Source organism: Sebastes fasciatus, chromosome 3 (assembly GCF_043250625.1).
Source record: "Sebastes fasciatus isolate fSebFas1 chromosome 3, fSebFas1.pri, whole genome shotgun sequence".
NCBI lineage: Eukaryota > Metazoa > Chordata > Actinopteri > Perciformes > Sebastidae > Sebastes > Sebastes fasciatus.
Window position 1 is genome coordinate 5,386,819 of NC_133797.1, and position 27,361 is coordinate 5,414,179.

General features: G+C 42.4%; 1 protein-coding gene across 2 annotated transcripts; it reads left to right on the forward strand.

The window, feature by feature from the left end:
• Nucleotides 1–5,556: 5,556 nt before the first annotated feature.
• tesk1a (testis associated actin remodelling kinase 1a) lies at nucleotides 5,557–27,099 on the forward strand. 2 transcript variants are annotated; one of them, XM_074627974.1, is made up of 11 exons: nucleotides 5,557–5,715; nucleotides 6,291–7,123; nucleotides 13,322–13,443; nucleotides 14,343–14,391; nucleotides 16,198–16,344; nucleotides 17,942–18,024; nucleotides 19,258–19,351; nucleotides 20,978–21,061; nucleotides 21,204–21,290; nucleotides 21,504–21,597; nucleotides 22,643–27,099. In XM_074627974.1, the coding sequence occupies exons 2-11, from the start codon at nucleotides 6,917–6,919 to the stop codon at nucleotides 23,869–23,871; spliced, it is 2,196 nt and encodes a 731-aa protein (XP_074484075.1). In that variant the 5' UTR covers nucleotides 5,557–5,715; nucleotides 6,291–6,916; the 3' UTR covers nucleotides 23,872–27,099. The 2 variants fall into 2 exon arrangements, with proteins under 2 accessions (XP_074484075.1, XP_074484064.1); XM_074627963.1 differs by having other exon boundaries at nucleotides 5,564–5,727.
• Nucleotides 27,100–27,361: the final 262 nt, after the last annotated feature.

Genomic DNA, 27,361 nt, shown 5'->3' on the forward strand with positions numbered 1-27,361 from the left:
AGCCGGAAATACAACTTCCGGTTTGGATGTTAAAAATAAAATTCATTTAGAATTACACGCCAAGTATCGTGAGACCTTTTAATGCATTTTATTGTATTGTAAAGTGTATTTTAAATAAATATAATTCTACGATTCGTATTTGATATTTTGAGCTCTTTACACCCACGCTCTCACCCAGTTTAACATATATTCGCTTTTATTATGAAGGTGGAAGAGTTAACTTCCGGTATGACTCTGGTTGACTTTTGGTAACTTGTTTTGACTTGCAATCGACAAAAGTGCTAGAAATTCTGATAATGGTGCGGAAGGAGGTGCAGAGGTCAATCAGGACAATCAGGACGAATGTGTTCTAACAGACAGGGCAGACAGGTTACTGCTGAAATGTTCAGTTTGATATGTAATACCTGTGGCAATACAAGAGTGATGATGATGTCATATCAAGGGTTTGTGAACTTGGATGTAATGCTCTGTTCTTATTTTTTTACATGTTAGTCAGTCCATCACTTTGCCTCTTCACTCAACATATTCATATGAAAGTTGTTTTTTTTGGTTTTTTTTGGAAATCATTTATTGTATCTGTAACTCAGCAGGCACAGCTGCCCTATGAACCTGCTTCATAAAGATGTATGGAGGGTGAGATGTAAAATGAGAGAGGCTGGAGGAAAATTAAAGAAAGAACTGGAGTTTCTTGTGAAATATGAGTTCAGTCAGAGGCTTGATGGCCATACAAACAAACAGGAACATACGGTCTGCTGCTAGCTAGTTTACAGCTGCCTTATGCTAACGTCTTTGGCTGCTGTTTGGGGTGAATAAACACTTCATCAAAGCTTCAGTAGGCAACCATTTTCAATAATAACCAAGCATATTGTAATTCAAGTGTTCTGAGAGAAAACTAGACTTCTGCACCTCCTCATGGCTCTGTTTTCAGGCTTTAGAACATCTAGCCCGTGATGGAGACTTTGACCAATCACAGGTCATTTCAGAGAGAGAGCGTTCCTATTGGCTGTGCTCCGGCTGGTGGGCGGTGCTTGGTACTTTCTTCAACTTGATCTCAACTTGGCTGCCGGGTCACAAACCTTCTCATTTTACAGCTAAACAGTACACTACAAGATGATTCTGAAAACATTTGAGGAGAGAAATAGGCATTACAGTAACAGAATATTGATTCATATTTGATCAGCGCTACCTAGTTTGACCGTTTGGTCGGAGTTTGCGAGTGATTGACAGCCGGCTCTCATAGACGGCAGCTGGACGGCAGACTCCAGATCAGCTCTGACTGCTTGTTTTCCTCCAGTCTGTGAAAACTTGCAGATGCCGTTAGGAGCACCAGAGGACACAGAGGAACATGATTTTTTTCAGATTACCTGTCTCATGTACTACTGACAGGATATAGTGTTTTATATAAATAACTTCTTTTAATTATACTTGCTCCAATTCTGCCCACTGCAGCTTTAAGTTAGATAGACATTATATCAAAACTGAAGACTACTTCTTAGCAACATGTCCCACATTGTCCCACAAAAACATACTATTTGTCCCACACTTGGTTTGTTGGGATCTGCTCACCCTACTTCTGAGTTATTATGTTCACAATCTGTGTATCTACACATGCTTGCATATCCCATCATGATCAACAATATGACATAAAAAAGTGACGTGGTCCTAAAAACGGGGATCTATATTGCTCCTCTAGATGAAACAAAACCATGTCATCCTCGCAGCCTTTAAATCAAACAACACAGATATCACTTTTAACCCACCATTATTTTCTCAGAAATTTATTTAGTGGGATTATATCTAGTTATCGCTTAAATTACAGTGTTATATCAAACAGATTGTACATATTTTCATGTGACACGAGAACATGCATTTATTTGACGGAGCAGTAGCAGCGTTCCGCTGGTTTTAAATGAAAGCTTGGCTATACATCAAGGCCGAACAGATCTAGTGGTGCTGAGCTGCATGCAGTGCTGTCCATGGATGATGCTGTCCTGTGGTCTGTGCAGAGTTCCCTCATCACTTCCTCCAGCGTGAACAGGAAATGATGTCACAGCAGGAGGAGGAAGTGGAGTGGGAGGGGATCATCAGATTAAGATCTCTCTTTTTATTTCATTTTGAAATGGTTCTCTAAAAGTATCTTTTGTTATTGTCGTTATTACCGGTATGGTGTGTCTGCTTTATCATTACTATATTATTGTTATGGTTATTATTATTTTTTTAAACAAAAAACAAAACATAAATTCTGTCTTATTTATTTATTTAAATCAAAATGTGCGTCATTGCCTAGCGCGCCACTTCTGGCTCAGTAGCTGGTCTGGGATTGTTTTCTTTGTTGTAAAACTCTGTTCCAACCCCGAGGCTGGAACAGAGGAAGCCGATTCCAGATCAGCTGTCAGGGTTTGACTCTGCCTTCTCGTCTGCTCCAATCAGAGCCGCTCACTCAGTCCTCTGTGTGTGTGTGTGTGTGTGTGTGTGTGCCAGCTGTCAAACTAGACACTGTTAGAGGCAAACATACCAGAAACTCAACTTTGTCTTCAACACAAAAGTCTTTAAAGGGATGAAATGTTAAATGAAAACGATCCTCCGGATTTTTATACAATCCCTCTTTTGTCGACTCCTGTGCAATTTTCATTCACTTTATAAATTATTAAAAAAAGTCTGCTTGGATATAGCTTACTGAAATGCTATGTTATATTACATTTATTATATATTAACTTTTTTTCTGTTTCTATTATTAATTCAATAAACCAGAGTTTTTACATACATTTCGTTTAACTCTATTTATCGTAATTGTATCTCGTGTTCTAATTTAAACGTGCATTCACCTCAGACTAAAAAATGCTGATGTTGTGAGAAAAACATCAAATTGTTCCCTAAATAAAAGTGTTTATTGGACTTAAACTTATATGTAGCCTATTGCAATGTGTCCATAATTGTATTTTACATTATTAACGTTACATACACACGTAGGCAAAGTTGTTGGTAACGTTCCGTTAAAGAGAGAAAAACCCACAATGGTCACTGAAATAACTTGAAACTGACAAAAGTAATAATAAATAAAAATTCACTGAAAATTAACTAATGAAAATCAGATATTGTTTTTGAATTATGGTTCAGCAGAATCATTTAAAAAAACTAATGAAACTGGCCTAGACAAAAATGATGGTAACATTAACTTAATATTTTGTTGCACAACCTTTTGAGGCAATCACTGCAAACAAGTGATTTCTGTAACTCTCAATGAGACTTCTGCACCTGTTGACAGGTATGTTGGCCCACTCCTCGTGAGCAAACTGCTCCAGCTGTCTCAGGTTTGAAGGGTGCCTTCTCCAGACTGCATGTTTCAGCTCCTTCCACAGATGTTCAATAGGATTTAGATCAGGGCTCATAGAAGGCCACTTCATAACAGTCCAATGTTTTGTTCTTAGCCATTCTTGGGTGTGTTTAGCTGTGTTTTGGGTCATTATCCTGTTTGAGGACCCATGACCTGCAACTGAGACCAAGCTTTCTGACACTGGGCAGCACATTTCGCTCCAGAATGCCTTGATAGTCTTGAGATTTCATTGCACCCTGCACAGATTCAAGACACCCTGTGCCAGACGCAACAAAGCAGCCCCATAACATAACCGAGCCTCCTCCATGTTTCACATTAGGTACAGTGTTCTTTTCTTTGGATGCTTCATCTCTTCGTCTGTGAACATAGAGCTGATGTGACTTGCCAAAAAGCTCCAGTTTTGTCTCATCTGTCCAAAGGACATTCTCCCAGAAGCTTTGTGGCTTGTCAATATGCATTTTGGAAAATTCCAGTCTCGCTTTTTTATGATTTGGTGTCCTCCTCGGTTGTCTTCCATTAAGTCCACTTTGGCTCAAACAGTGACGGATGGTGCGATCTGACACTGATGTACCTTGACCTTGGAGTTCACCTCTAATCTCTTTGGAAGTTGTTCTGGGCTCTTTGGTTACCATTCGTATTATCCGTCTCTTCAATATGTCATCAATTTTCCCCTTGCGGCCATGTCCAGGGAGGTTGGCTACAGTCCCGTGGACCTTAAACTTCTGAATAATATGTGCAGCTGTAGTCACAGGAACGTCAAGCTGCTTGGAGATGGTCTTATAGCCTTTACCTTTAACATGAAGGTCTATAATTGTCTTTCTGATCTCCTGAGACAACTCTCTCCTTAGCTTTCTGTGGTCCATGTTCAGTGTGGTACACACCATGACACCAAACAGCACAGTGACTACTTTTCACCCTTTAAATAGGCAGACTGACTGATTACAAGTTTGAAGACACCTGTGATGCTAATTACAGGACACACCTTAGTTTAATATGTCCCTATGGTCACATTATTTTCAATCTTTTCTAGGGGTACCATCATTTTTGTCTAGGCCAGTTTCATCAGTTTGTTTTTTAAAATGATTCTGTTGAACCACAATTCAAAAGCAACAGCTGATTTTCATTAGTTCATTTTCAGTAAATTTTTATTTATTATTACTTTTGTCAGTTTCAAGTTATTTCAGTGACCATTGTGGGTTTTTCTCTCTTTAACGGAACGTTACCAACAACTTTGCCTACGTCTGTATGTCACAAGTTGAAAATTCAAATAGCCACCATCAGATTTTTGTGTGTCATTATTGTTTGACGGCTGTTTATGAAAGAAACCTTTAAAAGCATCAGACAACATGAACTTGTTGAGTGAGCAAGGTCGTGATTCTATATTTATTTTTGTAATGTGGACAATCTTTTACTTGGAGTCAAGGTTTTTAAATCATAAACTACAATTTTCTCTCAAGTAGGCCTATACCAGGGGTCTGCAACCTGTGGCGCCAGAGCCACATGCGGCTCTTTAGCTTCTCTCCAGTGGCTCCCTGTGGATTTTTAAAAAAATGTGTGGAAATGAATTTTTGTTTGAATTTTCATTTTTATTTATCATTGTTGTAGGTCTATGGTACGACGGTACAACGGAGTATTAGGGCCAGATTGAGGAAAAAATATAAATCTGAGTTTTAGAGAAAAGGTCATAATATTATAAAGTAGTAATTTTTCGTGTTATTTTCTTTTTTTCTTATAAACTTCTGACTTTATTCTTGTAATATTAAGAATTTTTTTCTCGTTAACTTATGACTTTATTATCGTAATATTACGACTTTTTTTCTTGGAAAGTTAGGACTTTTTCCTCGTAATATTACGACTATAAAAAGTCGTAATGTTATGACTTTAGTCTGTAAATCTCAGATTTTGTTTCCCTCAATGTGGCCCTAATACTCCGTAGTACATTTGCTCTTTGGCCCTCACTGCATTAGGCTTATATACTATACACTTAGACTATAAACTGTTACCTTCATCACAATGCTCAAATGTTTTGCGGCTCCAGACAGATTTATTTATTTATTTTTTGGCCAAAAAATAGTAAAGTCATATTTTGATAGTAAAGGTTGCTGACCCCTGGCCTATACAGACCTGTACTGTACACTGCAGTGCAAACAGCACATGGACTGTATAGGTTTAAAAGCTTTTATTGTGAAATGACAGGAAGTGCTCCGCTCGCTAGTTTGCTTCGGCTGGTTCATTATGCTCGTAGTCCCAACCAGCGGCTCGTGAAGCAAGACTCCAGACGGGATTATCAGCAGCAGACACTCAGAGAGCTGCTCAGAGAGATTTCTGCCTTTTTTTTTTAGTTCTTCTCTGACCGCGTCAACATTTCCCTCCAGACCGACGTGAGTAGAGAGGTGAGCCGTCGATTGAGCCTCCGCAGCGGTGCTCGTCATTGACAGCTCCTGTTATTGTAGCTAGTGGGGGGGTATTTTATTATTGGCTAGGAGAAATATGGGATTCCGAAAAACGAATTTCAGGTTTATTAAATCAAATTATTATTTACTATAATCAAAAAAAAAATGTAAACATGGTGTATTGATAGAGGCCTGTAATTATTTGTGAGCCAGTCCGGTGCATGTCGATGTGATCCAGTGAGGTTGTGGCTTATCGCCCTGCTAGCGGTGCTTCTCTGCGGCTACTACTCATGGTTACTGTATATACACACAGCACATTCAGCCAGTCATTCATACAGCCGGCATATAGGCCCCGGGCCCCGGTCCCCGGGCCCCGGGCCCCGCCGGGCTGCCTTCAGGGGACGCTCTCAGTCCGGTAAATGCGATAGAGTCCGCGCCTACTGTCTGTGTCCTGTCGTAACACAGCGGTGTTTAACATCGACATTCCTGTTCAATATAACGTGTAGTAACTAGTGCTGTGCTCTATTGTTTCCTTTAATATCCCCTGTGATATTCCGTTACAGGCACCGCTACATGACAGTCGGCTCCCGGTACCGTGCACCTGCAGGATGACGCAGGGAACCGAGCCTCCTCACGTGCCGGCACGCTGAGGCGACGTTCACGGGCTGCAGGAATTCCTATAACCGCCGTGGGACTTGGGAGATTTGAAGTCTGACTTCACTTTTTCATTAGTGAGACTTTTCCATCTTTCTTGGGACGTCAGTGCAGGGTGAGTCACAAAGAAAAAGCCTTGGATCTGGTGGCAACTTGGGAGTCTTGCCCAGGGGTACTTTGGCAGCATGGATGAATGAACCTGGGAGGAATGGTATGGACTCTATCCTTCACCTCTAATGGGTAGAATAAAAAGAATCAATGAAAGATGTGGCTCATTCAAGTAGAAATATAGATTTGTGGAATCATTTCTACTGCAGCCTTCATCAAGGCGGAACCTGGAAAGCGGATGTAATGTAAAACACATTATATTATCAGGTCATTAGGTCATCAACACAAACCGCTTTGATCAATCTGACATCATGTTGGAGGGAGCCACCATTACCTCGTGTCTCAGGACTACTGCGGTCTAACAGACATTTTGGTTTCCCCTGTGGGAAAGAACGGAGCAACTGGAGTGCGGTGGTCCACCGGCACCATGGACTACCACGCCGAGTGCTGCTTCTGCGACCCAGAGGAGGGTCACAGCGGCCCGGATGAGCCGCCACTCCACAGCATCCACGCGCCCAACCGGATCCGCCCGTCCTCGTACCGAGCCCTGAGGAGCGCTGTGTCCAGTCTGGCCCGCATCGACGACTTCTTTTGTGAGAAGATAGGTTCAGGCTTCTTCTCTGAGGTCTTCAAGGTACGTGACCCTGTCTACTGATCAAGCCACAACCTCTCAGTGGGAGAAGTAAACTTCTGTGGGTTTATTATTACTGGTCAAAATGTCACACAATCCATGTTGGGTCGACCCTATCAGGCGTTAAACATGCAGAAGTCCAGGCCAGTAATGATCCATTTTCTATAGTTTATTTGGCAGAATATATGGTATGTTTACTTTTGATCAGTACTGCCGCATCCTGTTCATCTCTCGTCCATCTGTCCATTTATCAAATCACCAAAACCAGTTGTTGCCCATGGGGCCCTGGGGCCCGGTTTGCCGGGTTGGTACTCCAGCCTTGCCTGAGCTCATGGTCGTCCTTAAATTGCTTGCCTGTCCGGCTAAATGCGACGATATTGACCTTATTATACTGATCGCGTATATATATATGACATAACAGATCCACATTAAATACAGTGTCTCTGTCTGTGTCATGTTAACATTCAGCCACAGTGGGCTGCTGACACAGTTTTAGAGCCACAGCCTGATGTTACCTTACATCAAAAGATTCCAATGACTTTACATTGAGGTTCACAGATTTTAAATTTGGGGGGAAAAAAGAGAACCCCGGTATGGGATTGGTTCTAGGTATATCAGATGAGTTGAGGTATCAAAATAGATGCATCTCTATGATAACCAACACAGTCCCAAACCCGAAGATATTCAATTTACAATGATAAAGACACGAGAAAAAACATATTTGAGAAGTTGGAGCCAGAGACTTATTGTCATTTTTGCTTTATAAATGACTTCAACATCAGGTAAAACCTGGCTCATTGTTTGCCACTATGCAATACAGTATCATAGGGCAATGTACTGCATTAGTCAGTCAAATATGTACAAGAGTAAATCCCTGCTAGATTACATTGTGATGAGAATGAATGATTTCATTTGCATGACCCATCATCATGGAGTTATACAGTAATTATCAACAAACTAAAAATTACTATATGTTTACCCACAAGCATCTAACAGCACAATATGTTGGCCAGCTTTGAACAGCCAACATGTACAGTAATGTCCCTGGAGATGTCCAACAATGGAATTTAAGTAAATGCATACACACAGCCTTGCCTAAATACAAATATAAACACAATATACCCCAAACTAATCTACATGTATGCACTGTCAGTTAATGTTAATTTCAGTTCACATATTGTATTGTATAGATTCAGTTCATGAATAATCATATATAGTCTGAAATCCACACAACCATAAATTCTTTCTTTTCTTTGGAAAAACAATGTTGAAAAGGTAATTTAAAAGGCCCATCCGCAGTTCCACCAGCGTTTGTCACAGGTCATGAAAATGAAATCAATTTAGCTTTAGCGCCTCACTCAGTTCACAATAATCTCAGATCCTCTCTTCTTCATCCATATGCATTGCAGATATTTATCTGTAAAACTACTAGGGCTGGGACGATACACCAATCTCCCGATTCAATACTATCACAATACTTGGGAGCCGATTTGATATGTATTGCGATTCAATATTGCGATTTATTGTGATTTTTGTTAACTTTTTTAACACTAGACCATGGGAAAAAGTTGAATCATAGTCTAGGGACTTTTACTTTGGAAAATATCTAAATTAATACGGTTAAAATGTTTGATTTTCAGCATGTATGTAGTCAGAGAAGTCAAATATATCAATCATTGTCGGGAATTATTTATAAAAAAAATTCCAGCAACCCAAAAATCAAAGAATAAAGACATTTCCCTCACAAATTAGTGGTATTTTATTTTTTAATTTATAAAGGACATGTAATATTTTATACTTTTGGTGAATATAATCCAATCAATCTTATTTCCATAGATGCATTTTGTGCATACAGTTCCCTTTGTCTACACCTTATTTTGAAAACCGTACGTAGTCACACGTGTATACTTCCTCTAACTTCTCCAAGGTGGTCTCTAGCTCTCCCGTCAGCTCCGTTCTCTTTATCCATCCATGGTCAGCTCCATCGGGGCCGTTTGAATGCATTTAACATAAATGTCAGTACATGGGTGCTCTACAGTTGTAGCGTCGGCCCATTTGACCACGGAGATGAGAGAGACGGCCGGCTCGACCGCAACGTTACCGCGATACGATAACGTTTCCTGTCCATGACAGAGTTAGCATGCAGCTTTAGCCGTGATGTCTAGCTCTGCTTTTCCTGTCAATGTGTGAAACCCAAAGTGTTTCCATACTTTACTGGATGTGTAGTGTTTACCACGCTGGATTTAACATGTGAGGGTGCAGGTCGTATCCACGCCGACCCAGAAAACTCCGTCGTTTTCTACTTTTTCCTGTCGGCTCACGGCGGCTGCTTGCTGTTTGTTTGGTTGACGGATACGTAACGGATATGACGTCACGTTACTCGGACTACAACAATAAAAGCTGCAACTTCCTTCTACCTCCACATAGACTCAAATGAAGCAAATATATCGATTCTGGCATTAAAAAATCTATTTCAAAATCGTTAAGAAATAACCCCTAAAAACTACATTCCCCTGAGTCTCAGCTGTACTTTGTGTTTAGTGCTAATTAGCAAACGTTAGCATGCTAACACGATAGTTTTTGTTTTCAATGTAGAAATAAAGGTCGTCGGCTAAACTTTTCGTCACAATTTTAGTTGACAAAATTTCCACTGAATTAAATACAGTCTGAAATCAGCAATATTATGATTTATTCAGAAACTAGTCGGATCAAACGGGTTGATAAAAATACTTCAATGGCAGCTTTCATTACAAAAAACAGTGTTGAAGTTAGATACCCCCAGGCCTAGTTCTGAGCAACAACACTGGTGATGATTCCAAGAGAAGCATAATGCACAGAGTGTAACGTGGTTTACCGAGCAGCATAAACAAGTGACTCCTGTAGTTTTGCATCATACTAATATTGATGTCATTAGTTTTTTACATGCAGTACTTTTGCATCTGAGGAATATTTGTCATACATGTGTGTGTGTCGTCTGCTTGTGTGTGTAAGGTGACAGGTCCAACTGTCCAGACTAAGTGTATTACTCTCACACTGTGTGTGTGTGTGTGTGCGTGTGTGTGTGGACATCCTACTTTTTTCTCCTAGGTAACGTTTATGTACGCATGTAAATGATCACCTCCTGCCCACCAAATCAAGTGTCCACACAGCATCCACATGTACCAGTCGTGACCATGTACAGTAAAGGCACGTAAAGTAGTTGTTGGAGTATTTGCTCAGGGTGAGAGTTTACACAAAGTGGATTCCAGTGCACATTCCTCTGCTCTTATCTGAAATAGCCAAAGCTTTACACACTCACACCCAGAAACGCAGACATCAGAAACCAGGGGAGTGGAACATATTTTATGAAACCTCATACTTAAAGTTATTCATTACTTCATATGATTTAAATGATATGAATACTTCTGGTAACATTCAGTAGATACTCTGCTTCATGGGTTTTCCTTTTCTATGCAGATGTGTCCACAAACTGCAAACTAAGCCAACTATTTCAAGAACACTAACAGTATAGTCTTCATTCTATTTGTTCTGTTTCTTACATTGTAGATAAGAGAGCTGGCCTCAGATAAGACGGCTCCGGTATGATCTACCACATGTTTTATTGTTACCATTCTAGCGGTAGCATTTAGCTCAGAGCACCGCTGTGACACTTTGGGCCCTATCTCACGACCGGCACAAAGCGGCGCACAGCGCAACTGTCATTGCGAGTTTCAGACCAGCGCAGTTGTCATTTTCACGCCCAGCGCCAACACTGTGTAAGTGGCAAATGCGCTCGCGTTCATCTGGCGAGACTCCGAGGTGCGGCGGGAGCTGCTGCCCGTCCGTGGTGAGAAAGAAAAAAGCTGTAGATGACGGGATTAGAGACAACGTAGTGTAACGTTATACAGACATAACAAGGCTGCTGAATGAGAGAGGCATCCGCCGATACGTTACACGGAAACACACCGTGTTAGTAATAAGCCGACCACCTCACGGTACCGCCAGCTGTGAGCTGTGATCTGTTTTTAAAGTCACGCACCTTGGGCGGAGGTCTGCGCTCTCCGAGTGCCATTCTAGTTATCTTTATTATTATTATTTGCCCCTTGCGCCTTACTCTGTGCCCAGATTATGCGCCACTTAACCAGCAAAACAAAAAAGTGGAGTTGGACACGCCCTAAATGCACTTGAATTTACTTGCACTTGCAAAGAAAAAAGAAACTACCAGTACTCCACTGGCCAGGCGTGGGACATGCTGCCTCTAACCCTACCGAGTAGGCTCCTCCTCCATCTCCTCCCTCCAATCGAAGACTGCTTATGGATAGAAAAGGGCAAACGCCCTGAGTTATCTACCAGGCTCACGACCTACTACTACTTCATTCACACACGAATGGGCGGAGCGGAGAAAAAAATAAATCATCTATCCTGCTATTGTTTTTGATTGATTTCCGATTTAATCGATCGGTAGCAACGTAGTATAGTGTAATACATTCCTTCACTAACAGATGACACCTTAAAGGTTATGTTTACATAAAAAAATATCAATGCATCTATCTGGTACAAGTCATATATTTGGCGCACAATATTCCTTGTGTAGTTCTTTTAAAATTTTAAGAAGCAACTGTCAGACACAAAAGACACGTATCTGAAAGGGAGACTACTAAGAAAATAAATGTAGTGAAATTCCAAATGTATTCAAAGCCCCAGTAGGCTAGAGTGTCCGTAGTGCTGAGTGTCTGTGTAGGACGTAACACAAGAGAGATTCACTACACATTGCACTTATTGCTGTTGGACCCAACCCCAGAACCAGTTCATTAGGTTTGTTATTACTGTTAAACTCAGTCTCTGCTGTTTTCCTGTTAACTCGGCGTTGTGTGGGCGTGTACGTGCCTCCTGTCTGCTGCTGGGCCGGTCCTCAGTAAGGGCCCAGTGGATTTGTGCAGATCAGAAGGAGTGATGGGAAATCCAGAAAGCCTATTAGTGCTACGCTATTAATACACACACACACACACACACACACACACACACACACACACACACACAGATGCATGTATTTGCAGGTCCAGACACTGGCTGAACTTTGCAGGCACTAATTTCCCGTCAGTGACCCATCCAGTCACACATATGACCAAAGACCCACTGCACCCTGCAGCTTCACATGTTCAGCACATGTTCATGCACTGTGTCACAGTGATTGTCTACTGTACAGTATAAAGGTTCTCTCTCTTGCTCCACCTCTCATGTGCATGCGCGCACACTGCACACTGCACACTGCACGCTGCACGCTGCAGAAGAGTTAGTTTAGCTCTGAGAATATCTAGTGGATGTACAGTGGAAGTTTGTGCAGAAATAAATGCTGCAGCTCCTCCAGACCGACGGAGGTTTCCCGTGTCTTGTGCATACTACGGAGCGAGTAACGTTATCGACTCCGACCAAAACTCCTCCGGTGTCTCCCCTGTTCCTTCTGACCGCGGTCGGGAGGCTGAGGCAGGAAAAGCCAACACTAGGATCAGCAGTGATTCATGGAGGGACCTTCGTCTGGTCAGCTAACATTACTGCCAAGCAGCAGAGTGATATTGTGCTTTTAGTTGACGTGTGTCGTCTCACTGTTTTGAGCGATGCTCGTTCATGTCTATGGAGAGCGAGCACAAGCGCGAGGAACAGGACGCTGACTTTCGTTGACTTAACGGCCACAGGTGTCGCTGTTAACAAGACATTTCTGATTCTTACATAGAGTCCCTTTAATGTTAAAAAAAACACTTTTACTCTACAACAGTCTGTTTTAAATTAATTTGTGACAATTGAATGGAAACACAGCTACTGCCTCCCTTCATGCGGCTGATGATTTTGTGACTTGTGTTCAGTACAACTCCTACTTGGATTGTTTGAACATTATCAAAATTTCCCAGGAGCAATGAAAAAATATGTAATAAGACTGCACAAAATACAAACAAGTCACCACAACCAGTGAATTTTCAAGTCTGTAGGGATTTTAAAATACCATAAAAAAGCTCAAGTGACAAACCACAACTCAGACTCACTGTTTGTTCGGTACAAAATAATCGCATCTGTTCATTTCTTTCTAAGAATCAGATTTATGTATAGGTCTGTATTTTTGTTTTATTTTATTTAGATAGATAGTGCTTTCAAGATGAAGCCCCACACCTGGATCTCCAGCTGCGTGACTTGCTTTCACACTATAAATCTTCTCTGGTTGTTTTCCAGGTGCAGCATCGGATCACAGGGCAGGTGATGGCGCTGAAAATGAACACGCTGGCTAGCAACAAAGCTAACATGCTACGAGAAGTGCAGCTCATGAACAGGCTTTGCCACCCCAACATACTCAGGTAGGTAATAACGTACTGTATATCTAAGGCTTTATATTGCCAGGTGAGTTTAGATCAATATAATGAGTAAAAACAGCCTTAACAAATACTGCCAATACACCTACAGCGTTAGTCTGGTTTTCAGGGGTCATATGTACTGTTCTACCTTCTAATGGTCCACTAAAGGCAGGGACACACATTACAATTGTCTAGTCGATTATAATTAAGATTTCGAACTTCGAACTTTCGAACTTTGTTGGATCAAGCAACCGCTTACATGTTTACCTTCTGATCCCGACCGGCCGTCGATAGCATTTGTGATGGTGACAAATAATAGTTAAAATCTAAATCTAAACAATGCGAGTTACCAAGGCAACCAGCCGTATACTTTAACCAAAACTATAAAAGAAGGGCGGGTCATTACGTCATCATTGTTTTTAACATTGTTCTATTGTTGTCTGGCTGATTGCTTCTTGTAATTCGCTAATTATGTTCTGTGTGTATTTATTCTGTCTGCAGTCCATCTGCTGTCTTTTATAATTTCCTTGATAGTAATGCCCACCAGAGAGAACAAAGCCAGGACAGCACAGTGATCAGCTAATCGCTGTATGCTTGTTGCCTATGCGGAGACTGATAGATAGGAAGAATGTGTATCAAGCCTGGTCCAGATGCACTCCAGATGTTTAAAAATGGTATCATAGGTGAATTTTGAGATGATGGAGCGCACAAGGCACAAGATTCCAGTAGGCTAAATCCAAGCACTTTTAAGGACTTCTTTATTGTTTGGTAACTTAAAGCACTTTTAATGCCTTAATCATTTTTTTTTTTAATCCAGGTACTTGGTGAGACCTGTGGCAACTCTGATTCTAGATTATGGCCAACAGTATTTTTAATACTCTCCTCTACTCCCCTCTCCTCAGGTTTCTTGGCGTTTGTGTGCACGAAGGTCAACTCCACGCTCTGACTGAGGTAAAACCATCTGTCTTCTTTTAATAATGTCAGATTTCTTCAGCTTCTTGAAATGTCTAAAGTGTTGTTGTATCTCTTTTTTCTCTTCCATTCTCTGTGGCCTTTCCCTGTTCTCCTTCACCCTGTTTCAAATACCTACGTTTGTACATCTGCATCAAGTAATGTAAAAAATAACTGAAACATCACATTTGTTGATGTCAAATCGAATCTTTCAAAATGATTTAATGTTGAAATAACTACAGCTAGAGTGCCAATTGGCAGTATGTATCTGCTTTATATCACGATATTTTGGTGTCAATTCGATATGCATTGCGATTTTTAAGTATTGCGAATCTACAAGTATTGCGATTTGATATTATGATTTATTGTGATTTTTGTTAACTTTTTTAACACTAGACCATGGGAAAAAGTTGAATCATACACTTCTAGGGACTTTTACTTTGGAAAATATCTTATTTAAAACAATAAGAATGTTTGATTTTCAGCCTGTATGTAGTCAGAGATGTCCTGAAGTCAAATATATCAGTCATTGTCAGGAGGCATTATTCATTAAATCCTTTCCAGCAGCCCAAAAATCAAAGAATAAAAATATTTCCCTCACTAATTAGTGGTATTTTCTTTTTAATTTATAAGGGACATATAAAAACGTTTATACATCTGCTAAATATAATCCAATCAATCTTATTTCCATAGACGTATTTTGTGTATATACAGTTCCCTTATTTTGAAAACCGGACGTAGTCACACGTGTATACTTCCTCTAACTTCTCCAAGTCCGTCTCTAGCTCTCCCGTCAGCTCCGTTCTCTTTATACATCCATGGTCAGCTCCATCGGGGCCATTTGATTGCATTTAACATAAATGTCAGTATATGGTTCTCTACAGTTGTAGCGGCGGCCCATTTGACCACGGAGATGAGAGTGACCGCCGGCTTGACCGCCGCGTTGCCGTGATACGATAACGTTTCCTGTCCATGACAGAGTTAGCATGCAGCTTTAGCCGTGATGTCTAGCTCTGCTTTTCCTGTCAATGTGTGAAACCCAAAGTGTTTCCATCCTTTACTGGATGTGTAGTGTTTACCACGCTTGATTTAACATGTGAGGGTGCAGGTCGTATCCACGCGGACCCTCCAACGTTTTCTACTTTTTCGTTTCGGCTCGCGGCGGCCGGCTGGTTTGATTTGGTTGAAGGATACGGAACGGATGTGACGTCACGTTACTCGGACTACAACAATAAAAGCGGTAACTTCCTTCTACCTCCACATAGACTCAAAAGAAGCAAATATATTGATTCTGGCATTAAAAAATCTATTTCAAAATCGTTAAAAAAAATCGCGATACATAGGTGAATCGACTTTCCCACCCCTACTAGTTACCATGAGGTAACTACTGCTAACTACAGAGGTATAGCTGAACATACCTGTCCCCTCCACCAGAGGACTCTGTTTACTGTAAACTGTGCTGAACAGTTTCATCTGACTCTAATCTGATCAGTTTCTTGGTGGTAAAAACTGAAAACCATGAGCCTCACTGGAACACCAATAAGCCTACGAGAACTAAAACAGGAGCATCTCCTCATAAACCACGTAGGGCTTCAGGAATTCTGCTCATATTACAGTAAAATACATCATGTTAGTAGTCATGGCAACATTCTAAACTGTGCTTGTATCTTGCAAATGGTAAAAAAAAATATTTGTGTGCTTGGTATCTTCCTTTGACACACATTATAAATCTGTGTGTATCTGTGTGTGTGCCAGCTGGGCATCACACAGTCATTGTCGCTGACGTGTCGCTGTTTCTCTCTGTAGTATATAAATGGAGGCAACCTGGAGCAGCTGTTGGACAGCGATCTGTACCTGTCGTGGTGCGTCAGGATCGGTCTGTCTCTGGATATCGCCCGAGGGCTGCAGTACCTGCACAACAAGGGCATATTCCACAGAGACCTCACCTCCAAGGTACAGCATACAGGAATAAGATTCATAGTATGGAGCATTGATCGGGGGGTGGGAGTCTATTTACAGAAACTAACTTCACCCGCAGACAATACACTTCATAGCGGGGGTGCTCTGAGAAATAGTCAACCCAGCACACGTAATCCAGCAAGGCGCGGCAGTGGTCAATCAAATACATGCAAGCACATATTCCCGTTGGATTACTGTTCAGTGTTTTGGCATCTGAGAAGCCTTCAGATTCATGGATCTGTTACTCCAACTGGACTTCCTGTGTTGTATTTCATGTCTCGCCGGTACCTGAACCGCCCCCTTTGCTTTGATTTAAGGCAGGGTAATTTTGGTCTAAAGGCTGGCCCACACTAAAAGATTTTGAAAATGTGAGAGACTCCACACATAACGACATGTCATTTTAAATGTAACAGTTTTGGTCATATAGTGTGTGGAGAGCAATGATTTGGCCCAAACAGCACACCGCACACTAACAGATTCATTCATCAACAAGTGAACGAGTCCCGACTAACAAAAACAAAAATCTCGCAAAATCTCTCGCCATCAAATGTGACTTTAGTGTAAATAAACATGGAGGACGACGGGCAGGAAGAATTAGCGATGTTAGTTTTTACTCTGTACTGAAAATTCACAAAGGATGGATGGATGAAGTCATGGAGACACGTCAAATAAACATGACAAAACTACTACTTTATGCTTTGCGTTTGGCATTAGCTCATGCATTAGACGCGGCCGCAATGATGGCAGTGATTGTCCTTCCTTCTTCAGTCAGCTTGGTTCTCTATTGACTGTCGTTCTTTCCCACGTAACTGCGTCATCTGCTGTCCTCGGGGTTCCCCACACACACAACAGGATATCAGATCGTAAATACTGAACATGTTTAATATTTACTATTTGAGATCGGAGTGGCGAGGATGGACTTTTTTTTGAGCCGGTCGGGGGATGTAAAAAACACTCAACATACCTCACACCACAGGAACATCTGGAAAGATCATCTTTAGAACCGTCAAACAATCAGGGCTTTGCTGACGATCGTCGGGAGGAATCGGGCCCAAAATCTGCTTGATTCTCGTGTAGTGTGTGCCCCGCATAAGGCCTTGTTCAGACTGCCAGCCCAAATCCGTTTTTTGGAATATCCAGATTGTATCCAGATTAATTTTAGAAAGTCTGGAAAGCAAAAAAAACAAAAAAAAAATGGGATTTTTGCAAATTGCATCCAAACCACATTTGGAGGTGGTTTGAAATGCGTTTCCAGTCTACAGATGTGTCTCAGTCCAGATGCTCTGGCCGCTCAAATACGTCCCGAGGACGAGGGCAGAGGGCTCATGTTACACAATGATTTATTTCATCAAACCTGGACAAATAAAACCAAAAACTATCTGCATGGCTAGACTAGAGGTAATACTAGAGGTTATACTAGAGGTCAGACTAGAGGTAATACTAGAGGTCAGACTAGAGGTCAGACTAGAGGTAATACTAGAGGTAATACTAGAGGTCAGTGAGAAAATGATTTTTTTGTCCATTTTAATTAAGGCCCATTTTTACCAATAGTTGTTGGTAAATCTCACCTCTGGACTCTTTTCCTGTGCAGAACTGTCTGGTTCGCTGTGATAACGGCATGTTCACGGCTGTGGTGGGAGACTTCGGCCTGGCAGAGAAGATCCCTGATTACAGGTCAGTGGGGTGAAATCCAGAATCGTGATGTCTTTTCCTCTGCTGTAGTCTAATGACGAACCCTTCACGAAAGAAAGAATTGTAGTCACACGATGTCCTTCTGATGTCACTCAGCTAGTCTGTGAGCCTTACGGTACGTGTCCACATTGGCGTTTTTTATTGCGAGGGATCGCCTCGCTTCCCAGCATCGGACGCTTGATGGGCTGCCACTAGAGGCAGGCAGGAGGCACCTGATTGGATGAACGCTTTCCCTCCGAGGGCTGCTGCTCCCAGCTTTCAAAAACCGGAACCAACATGGCTGCTCGTTTGGAAACTTCATTCTCTTATATCACGAAAAGAGTTCACCGAAATGGGTTTCTGAAAACATTTTATGCGAGAAATAATCCATGCACTTGATCATCTGTCTTTATTTTGGATCGACAACAGTTAGTTTAAAAGTTTCTCGGGAGTTTCCAGAGACGGCGAGTCGCGTCGGACGCCCGTGATTTGCATAAAGTATCCTAGACCTCAACTTAGTGCAAATGAGGAGCAGCCAAGGTGACGCCCCGTCTCTCGAATCGCGCCGCCACGCTACCAGAATGCATTGCGCGGCTGCCTTACATAGACAATGAATGGGAAGCGTGGAAAGGACGGAGGCTGTGGACACGTACCATTACAGTATGTGCAACCACAGCTGGTAGAGACTGAGTAATAGATGAGTAACTGTTAGTTATTTGTCAATAAGACATGTCTAACTCAAATGGGCAAAGGAGCCAGTATAAATCTGTGTCAGTATTAGAGGTTATTTATGCTTGGTGTCACAGGTCAGTCTTTAACCCATCTCAGTCTGTCTTTTGTGCATTATATGTCGATGAATTACTCCTTGTGCAGAACCAGGTCCTCATCTGATGAGAACATTCTTTCATTAGTTAGGGAAAGGGCTTTTTTTTTTTTATTATTTAATAATTCTATTAATTAATGAGGTAATTATTGGCACAGAAGTGTCGCTAATATTTTGTTCTCTGTGGGAACGGGCATGGAAAAGAATCAATATAATATGAACATTACAAGCTCAACAAAGACGTGTTGTAGGGCTGTTGCTTTGCATTGCATTAGGTTGTACAGTGTGGTGTAGAGAATACAAAATAGTATGTAAATGAATAAAATCACAGCATCAGCTCGTAGCAGATTCCGTCTTGTGTAGCAACTCTGAATGAGCAGCTGACTTCACAGGAAACCTTGCTTTCTTTGCAGTGATGATATTGGTGGGAAGCAGCCTCTGGCCATCGTGGGCTCCCCCTACTGGATGGCCCCTGAAGTTCTGAGAGGGGAGCTGTATGATGAGAAGGTAAACCTGCACAGCTCATACAAACACCCACTGGGCTACAATACAGTGTTAACCCTCTGAGACCCACAATAGACCCGTTTTTGTGTTTTTTAGGGGGGTGGGGGGGGACAGGGGGGTTTTAGGGGGAGATAGCAGGTCAGCAGTAGCCGCACATAGAAGTGGTGTACATCATCTGAAAGCTGGGAAAAATAAACAGAAATAAACTTGAATTAATTAACTATTTAAATGACGGCCATCCCCATGCTCTATTACCTCTCATAACTTGTTGCAGCAATTTTTGGTTGATACTATTTGTTACACAGATTTGGTGCTAAATTTAACCCCTTTTTTTTATTTCCCCTCGGGCATTAATAAAGAGCTTGTCTTCTTCTTCTTTCTTTTTTTACCAATCGAGAATAGATAAAAATTACAAATAATCCGTCCAAAATACCACATTAAGACACCGAGACCTTGAGGAACACCATAGAAAAAGTCATGCTGCGATTTGGGATAAAAAACTTTTGACATTTGGAGATTTCTGCAAGAAATTTTTGCCGATTGGATGGCGAGCACTTATGTTGTGTAAACTGCTTAGAAACCCCCTTATTGTCAATCTAGCTAGAAAAGCCATCCATTCTCTGAATGCTCTAGGTCTCTAGTTTGTGGCTGTGAAGTTTCATGAGGCGGTGATTATCCTAGAGGTCACCACAGATCATTTTATACAGTGAGGTCATGTTTCAAAAAATGGTCTCACTACAATGAAATGGCTACTATGGGGACTAACATCATCACACATGGATACAGTTGGACTCATTGGAACCACAGGAGTCTCAGCTTTACAGTGATACCCAATTTATGTACTTCCAAGACTGTTTAGAGACCCCAGTATGCAGAAATATTCCAATACACCATTTTAGAACAGGAGAACATGTCTGTAAAGGGGAGTACCCATAGAACCCATTTTCATTCACAAACATTGAGGTCAGAGGTCAAGGGACCCCTTTGAAAATGGCCATGCCAGATTTTCCTCGCCAAAATTTAGCCCAACTTTGCAGCGTTCTTTAGCCTCCTTCCAGACGAGCTACCACGACATGGGTTTTTCTAGTTTCATATGATACCTGTATCTTCAGTCTAGCTCTAAAACTGAACCCGCTACAGCCTCTGAAAGACAGTATTTTTGGTCAAGATCGCAGGTCTCAGAGGGTTAAAGCACTATGTAACTTTTGAAATAAAAAATAACTAAGGGTACAAGAAAATATTCATACACATGAGTATCGCAATATAATGTTTTGTGATACTGTATCGACTCTCAAAAACACTGTATTGATTTTTAACTAATAGTTTACATGCAAAAACTTGTGGCAGACAGTGGCACAGATTGCACAAAGTAGTGCTATGATGTTGGATTTTACAGGAACTGTGATAAATACAAACGCAGATCCCACTGTTCTGATTGGACCATAAAGTAATCTGTTTTTTACTCAGATTTTATGCAAATGGAGGTGTGTTCTTTATACCATGACAATCTATGGTGCTTATAGTGACTGATAACGCCTATTGAATGACCCGATAACAGTCGAATCGGGTGCTAGTTTGAACTAACCTATGTGTGTATGTGTCAGCACTAACATGCTCTCCTCTGCTCAGGTGGATGTGTTTGCATACGGCATCATCCTGTGTGAGATCATTGCCCGGATTGAAGCTGATCCTGACTTCTTACCCAGGACAGAGGTAGCATTCACGCCTACGATTTAGTCTGGTCGTATAGTGAAGTAAAGGAGTGATTTGTCTCTCCCTCACAGACAGTAACATGTTGCTACTTTTACATTTTGTGGTGGGAAGAATAATATTTTCTATGTGCGTGCGTGTTTAGGACTTTGGCCTGGATGTGGATGCGTTTGAGAACATGATTGGGGATTGTCCAGCTGCATTCTTTAGCCTCGCTGTCACCTGCTGTAATGTAAGTACACACACACACACACACACACACACACAGTCTCATTTTTTATTGTCTCATTTTTTATAACCCATAAGGTTGCAAACCATTTTCAATCATGGACAGTTGGACCTCTCTGAGCCGGTGTGTCTTTGTTGACAGCATATTACTAAGTGCTCTAAATGAATGATGCTGAGATGCTCATTCTTGATATGTGAGTCTTTGTGTTGTTTTCAGATGAGTGCAGAGAGGCGTCCCTCGTTCTCTGACATCGTCTTCACATTGGAGGGCATGGGGAGAGAAGAAGAGAGACAGAAGCCCATTGCACTTGGTAAGAAGGATCTACATATATTTATATTTATATTTTTAAATGTCTTCATCAAATGTAAAAGCCATGTGGCTTTTACAGCACTATCGATATGGGTGCTTCCTAGGGATGTTAATAATTGACCATTTAACCGTTAACCGACATTAAGCATTTCAACCGATTAAAGCTATCGGTTAAAACGGTTAAAAGAAATATTAATAATGAATTAAAAAGCTGAGCGAAACTCAGAGGAGCGGCCCGTCGCTTAAAGGAGAAAAGCTGGTCCACCTTAACAGCCCACCTTAAGAGAGTCTGAGCCGAAGTTGCAGACACAGGAAGTTGGCTCGGGTCTTGAGCGGAGCACAGAGCGGAGGAGTTGTAGCCTCGTATTATTTATTCACCGACAAATAAACTGTGCACACACTGTCTGCTACACCTACGTTCAGAGCTAGAACGCCACCGACAAACCCCCACACTCACCGCCGCCACACACACACGGCCTGTCGGACACTCACGAAAGTTACGCCGCGCTGACAGACTGTATGTGTGTGGCATGAAGCCACCGGCAAAGCTAGAGCTGCTAACATAGCACAAACACCATACACTACACAATAATACAGCAATTATAAAGATCATAAACATTTGAATGTAAAACGACTCGTTGAAATCGGTTGAGAAATGTAGACGTTATAGTGCTTTTTATCCAGAAAAACGGCAGCTCCCCCGTTCACTTGTATAGGGTTACAGGCCAGTCTTGCCCTGTCCAATATGGCGCCCACGTTGACGTACGATCCAGGAGTCAATGCGGCGTCTATGCATATATGTCTACAGCTTCCAACACGTGATGAAATTCCATGACTGCCACAACTGTCAGAGATGAGTTTCTCCTCTCAGGATTCTCATGGAGATTCGCTTACTCCAAGGCCGACTCACATACAGACTATGGTCGATTCTCGCATGATCTTTTGACATCGCAACAATCCAGCTGCCCTGCAAGGTTAACATTCCCTGACGCTTGCTCATTTTCCATTTCACTGATACGTCTTTCTCCCTTTCTTCCCTTGCTCAGAGCCAGTGGCGGTAGACGTCAGCCCGTACCGGCGCCGCAGCTCTCCTTGTCACCTCGGTGACCGCAGCCAGCAACGGCAAGGCTTGGCGAGGAGCCAGTCGGACATGTTACCCCCGGGAACCCTGACCCCTCCTCTCCTCGGGACCCCTGTGCGGGTCAACCCTTTCTCTCTGAGACAGGACCTGAATGGGGGGCGGTGTAAACTCTTAGACACACCCAGCAAGTCCGTCATCTCCCTGACCTTCACCCTCCCGGCGCTTCGCGACCCGCGTTCCTCCCCCCACCTTCTCGGAGGGATGCCGGGGACGCGAGCACTGTCGAGGAGATGCCAGTCGCTCCCCTGTACTCCAGAGCTCAGCCGGACTGTAGCCTCGCCGCGAGACACGGGGGAGAAGGAGGAGGATGTCAGAGTGGCGATTAGAGGAGGGACAGCGGACGATGTGGAGGACAACGTGAGGAAGAATACAGGGGTGTCAGAGAAGGCAGATGAAAGGTTGCAGGTCGAGGATATAACTGAGAAAAGAGAGTTGTTAAAGGTGAAGGATGGGATGGGAGAAGATTCAGGTCTTCCTGTGGAGCTGGAGATGGTGTCTCTGGAGCGGTTAGAGGAAGAAGAGGAGGAGGAGGAGGAGGAGGAGAGTGTCTTTCTAACAGAACCCATGGACTGTACCAAGTCTCCTGAGCCAGCAGAGAGAGTCATGGACTCCACTCCTCGAAGACCCCTGCTCACCTCCTCTTCCTCGTCCTCCTTACAGACCAATGGCTGGCGACTTCCCATCTCCAACGGACCGCCCTCCTTGCCTGCTCTGCCCAGACTGGACAACAACAACGGCTCGGCTCTTGTAATTGGCCAGCAGGTGCAGTGGGGTGGAGGAGGGCGTGCTAATGGTTACAGCGGAGCCCAGGTCCAGTCCTCTGACCCCAGCGGCCCCTCTGAGCAGGATGAGGTGGTTTCCTGTCCGGGCTGCTGTCTGGTGGGTCTGAGTTTTCCCTCCATGTGCCTCCGTGGCTCAGCTGCCGTGCCTGCCCCCCGCCGAAGGGCTTCGTTACCACGGCAGCGACCCTACCGGAACCTCAACGGTACCATAACTGGTGGCAGCGTTTCTTCGTCAACAACAGCCGCCACAGCAACCAAAGCTCTGCTGTGTCGCAGCACAAATGGACTAGCAGTGGGTGGGCCCTCAGTGCCATGTGAGCCCGGCCGATCCCTGCCGGAGGCCCAGACATAAACCTGCTGGTGGGGGTTTGGTTGTGAACTTGTGACACGCACCAGCACTAAACGTTAGCGGACAAACTCAGCAACACTAAATGTTGCTATGCTAATACAGAGAACCCAAGACTGACCCCCAGCATCTGAGATGTGTTGTTCTGTGCAGTCAACAGCAAACAGTAGTAGTTGGTGATTAGAGAGCCACGTGGTGGGCTGGTGGATTTAACCCAACAGGTCACTGTGACAGTGAAGAATGTGGAGGTGTAATGCAGGCAGAGTACAGCTGAACCCAACAGGGTCCAGACAAAGTGGTGAACTGAACACTGATCAGTCAGGGCCAACAACACATCACTGCTGGTCCAAACAGAGCAGCTAGTCTGACTTGCAGTGATGCATGCCCCTTTTCTGCTGAACCAAATCCAACTCAGTCAGTCTCTGACTCAGTCTGTCTCAGTCCGTCTCAGTCTGTCACAGTCTGACTCAGTCTGTCTCAGTCTCAGTCTGTCTCTGACTCAGTCTGTCTCAGTCTCAGTCTGTCTCTGACTCAGTCTGTCTCAGTCTCAGTCTGTCTCTGACTCAGTCTGACTCTGACTCAGTCTGTCTCAGTCTGACTCAGTCTGTCTCAGTCTCAGTCTGTCTTTGTCTCAGTCTGACTCAGTCTCAGTCCGTCTCTGTCTCAGTCTGTCTCTAACTCAGTCTGTCTCTAACTCAGTCTGTCTCTGACTCAGTCTGTCTCTGACTCAGTCTGTCTCTGACTCAGTCTTTCTCTGACTCAGTCTGACTCAGTCTGAGTCAGAGACAGAAGTGTGAAGTGTGTGGCTCATTTAACAAGCTAAATTAAAGTATACTTGCGGTTTATTACAACTGGGGTCTTATTTTCATAGTTACGGCCGTCATTTCTATCAGTAATAATAACATTGCACTCTCCAAGTTAATACATCTATTGCACGTCTGTCCGTCCTGGAAGAGGGATCCCTCCTCTGTTGCTCTTCCTGAGGCTTCTTCCATCGTTTCGCCCTGTTAAAAGGGGTTATTTTGGTGGGGAGTTTTTCCTTATCCGATGAGAGGGTCGTACTGTAAAGGACAGAGGGTGTCCTATCCTGTACAGATTTAAAGCCCCCTGAAGCAAATTTGTGATTCATGATATTGAGCTGTACACATGAAATTGACAATGTGACGATTAAAAAGAAGTCAGATCAGGCAAGCACCCCTGAGGTTTGTCAAACTGATTTGGAAGGACAGTAACATAATGACCCAGCAATTCTCAGCAATTACTAGATATATAAATGATGGCCCAAACTACAAAAATAAGTAAATAAGACCGAGATTATCTTTTAATCTCTACAGTACTTTTTGGTAATGCTGGTGGGGGAAGAACATTTTGTATTTCATTGTCCCTCCCTTTATGGAGGAAGTTTAGGAGAAATTAAAAAAAACAAACTCGTGTTTTGCATGGCAGCACTGGCAATGTCCCTCTGCAAGCCCACTACTGATGGAAACACTGCACTGTGTGTGAACAGTAATGCACAGTTTGGCTGCAGGTCCATAACCATACGTGAAACACTGTTTTTGATTATATTTAATTGATTAACAGTAGCTACCAGGGCAATATTTATAACATTAATAAAGATGATTTACTTCCTACATTTTATAGCAGTTGACCTGCATGTGTGTGTGTGTGTGTGTGTGTGAGAGAGAGAGAGAGAGAGAGAGAGAAGTTGATATGTGTTGCTTTGGGAGACTTAAAGGTCCCATATTGTAAAAAGTGAGATTTTCATGTCTTTTTTTTATTCTAAAGCAGGTTTAAGTGCTATACAAATACTGTGAAAGTATTGCTCAATCCACGGACAAATACACACAGCCCGTATTCAGAAAACTCTGCCTTTAAAACGAGCCGTCAGGATTTCTTGTAATTTTGTGATGTCACAAATATACAATATTTAGACCATTTCACTATTTTAAACGTAAACATTCTAAATGTGTCCCAGTTAATTTCCTGTTACAGTGTATGTGAATGGTTGCGTCCGAGATTCCACACTAACATGCTTTTTAGTACGCTAAAACTTAGATATTTTAGTATGTCCGAAACCTTAGTATGGAACCAAGAGTACGCGAATCGCATACCATTTCCGGTGAAATATTACAGTACGCAACCCTGGACACTACGGCAGCATAAATATCCCACAATGCAATGCGGTAGTTACGGACATGTTCATAACGGACGTTTATAACGCTTCGATTTAACTGTAAGTATAAGATTACACTTTGCGAGGCGTAATATACATTTTAAATTAATTCAGACTTTGATTATCGTAAAATTGTCATTTTGGTCACATGAGGTTACCATGGTTACACGTCTCCAACCGGCATGGAGGCTTTCAGGAAGCAACGGCGTAAATTACTGCTCAGTGCGTCCAAAGAGATCCACTGTTTATTCACACAAAAGTATGTCGAACAATAGAACACATATTGAGTAATGTAGTGCATAGTATGCGATTTCGGACGAAGCCAACGACATCAGCTGACAGGAAGTAAACATTGACCCAAGCTGTTGCCTAGCAATGCAATTCCATCGACGTGTACTAAAACGGAGCGTTTCAGACAGAGGGTAAATACTGGCATATTCAGGCAGATGGTGTGAGAAAAATAATTTTGTTTTTTTAACATTACAGGATGTAAACATGTTCTAGTAGAAACATAAAGTATGAACCTGAAAATGAGCATGATATGAGTCATTTAAAGGAAGAAACTTCCTGGGTTTGTCATGTAAATTCTTTATTTTTTGCACTTCAGTTTGCAGCACTTTGCATTGAGACACCAGGCTTTTACTCAACGGTGCTTTATTTAAATCTGTGCTACTGGTGTTTTATATGTGTGTGTGTGTGTGTTTGTGTGCTTCTGGCCTAACAAACTACACACACCATTCATCCATTGACATCTACTCCCCCCCCCCTCACATGTATCTCATGTGTGTACATGTGCATTTTAATTACACTGTTCTAACTTAAAAAGTGGTATGTGAAGAAGGTATGCATATTTATTGTACAGATCATTCCACACACTGTGTGTGTACGTGCTTTTGAGCGAAGGGTAGAGAGATGGATATACTCGCAGGGTAACTTTTATCCCGTTGTTTCTGATGTTAAATCATGGTTCTCGCTTCATTTCTATGTTCTGTTCTTCTATACAGCTAGAAACCTGCGTGCAATAATCTGGTAATAAACAAATATGGTTGTGCATAACCCTCTATGCTGTTTTTCTTTTCTTTTTTTAGCATTTATTAAATAGTTGAGGTGAAAGAGCACTGCCCTGAGGTGGGGTGGAGTGGGATTTTTACTTGTAAAAATGATTAGTTAAAGCTGCAGTGGGTAGAAATGGAGCACATATGATTTAAAAAAGGTTATTGTTATAAAACGGTCACTATATCCTGACAGTAGTGCATGAGAGAGGTAATCTGAAAAAAAGCATGTGCCTCTGTGTCCTCCGGTGCTCCTAATGGCATCTGCAAA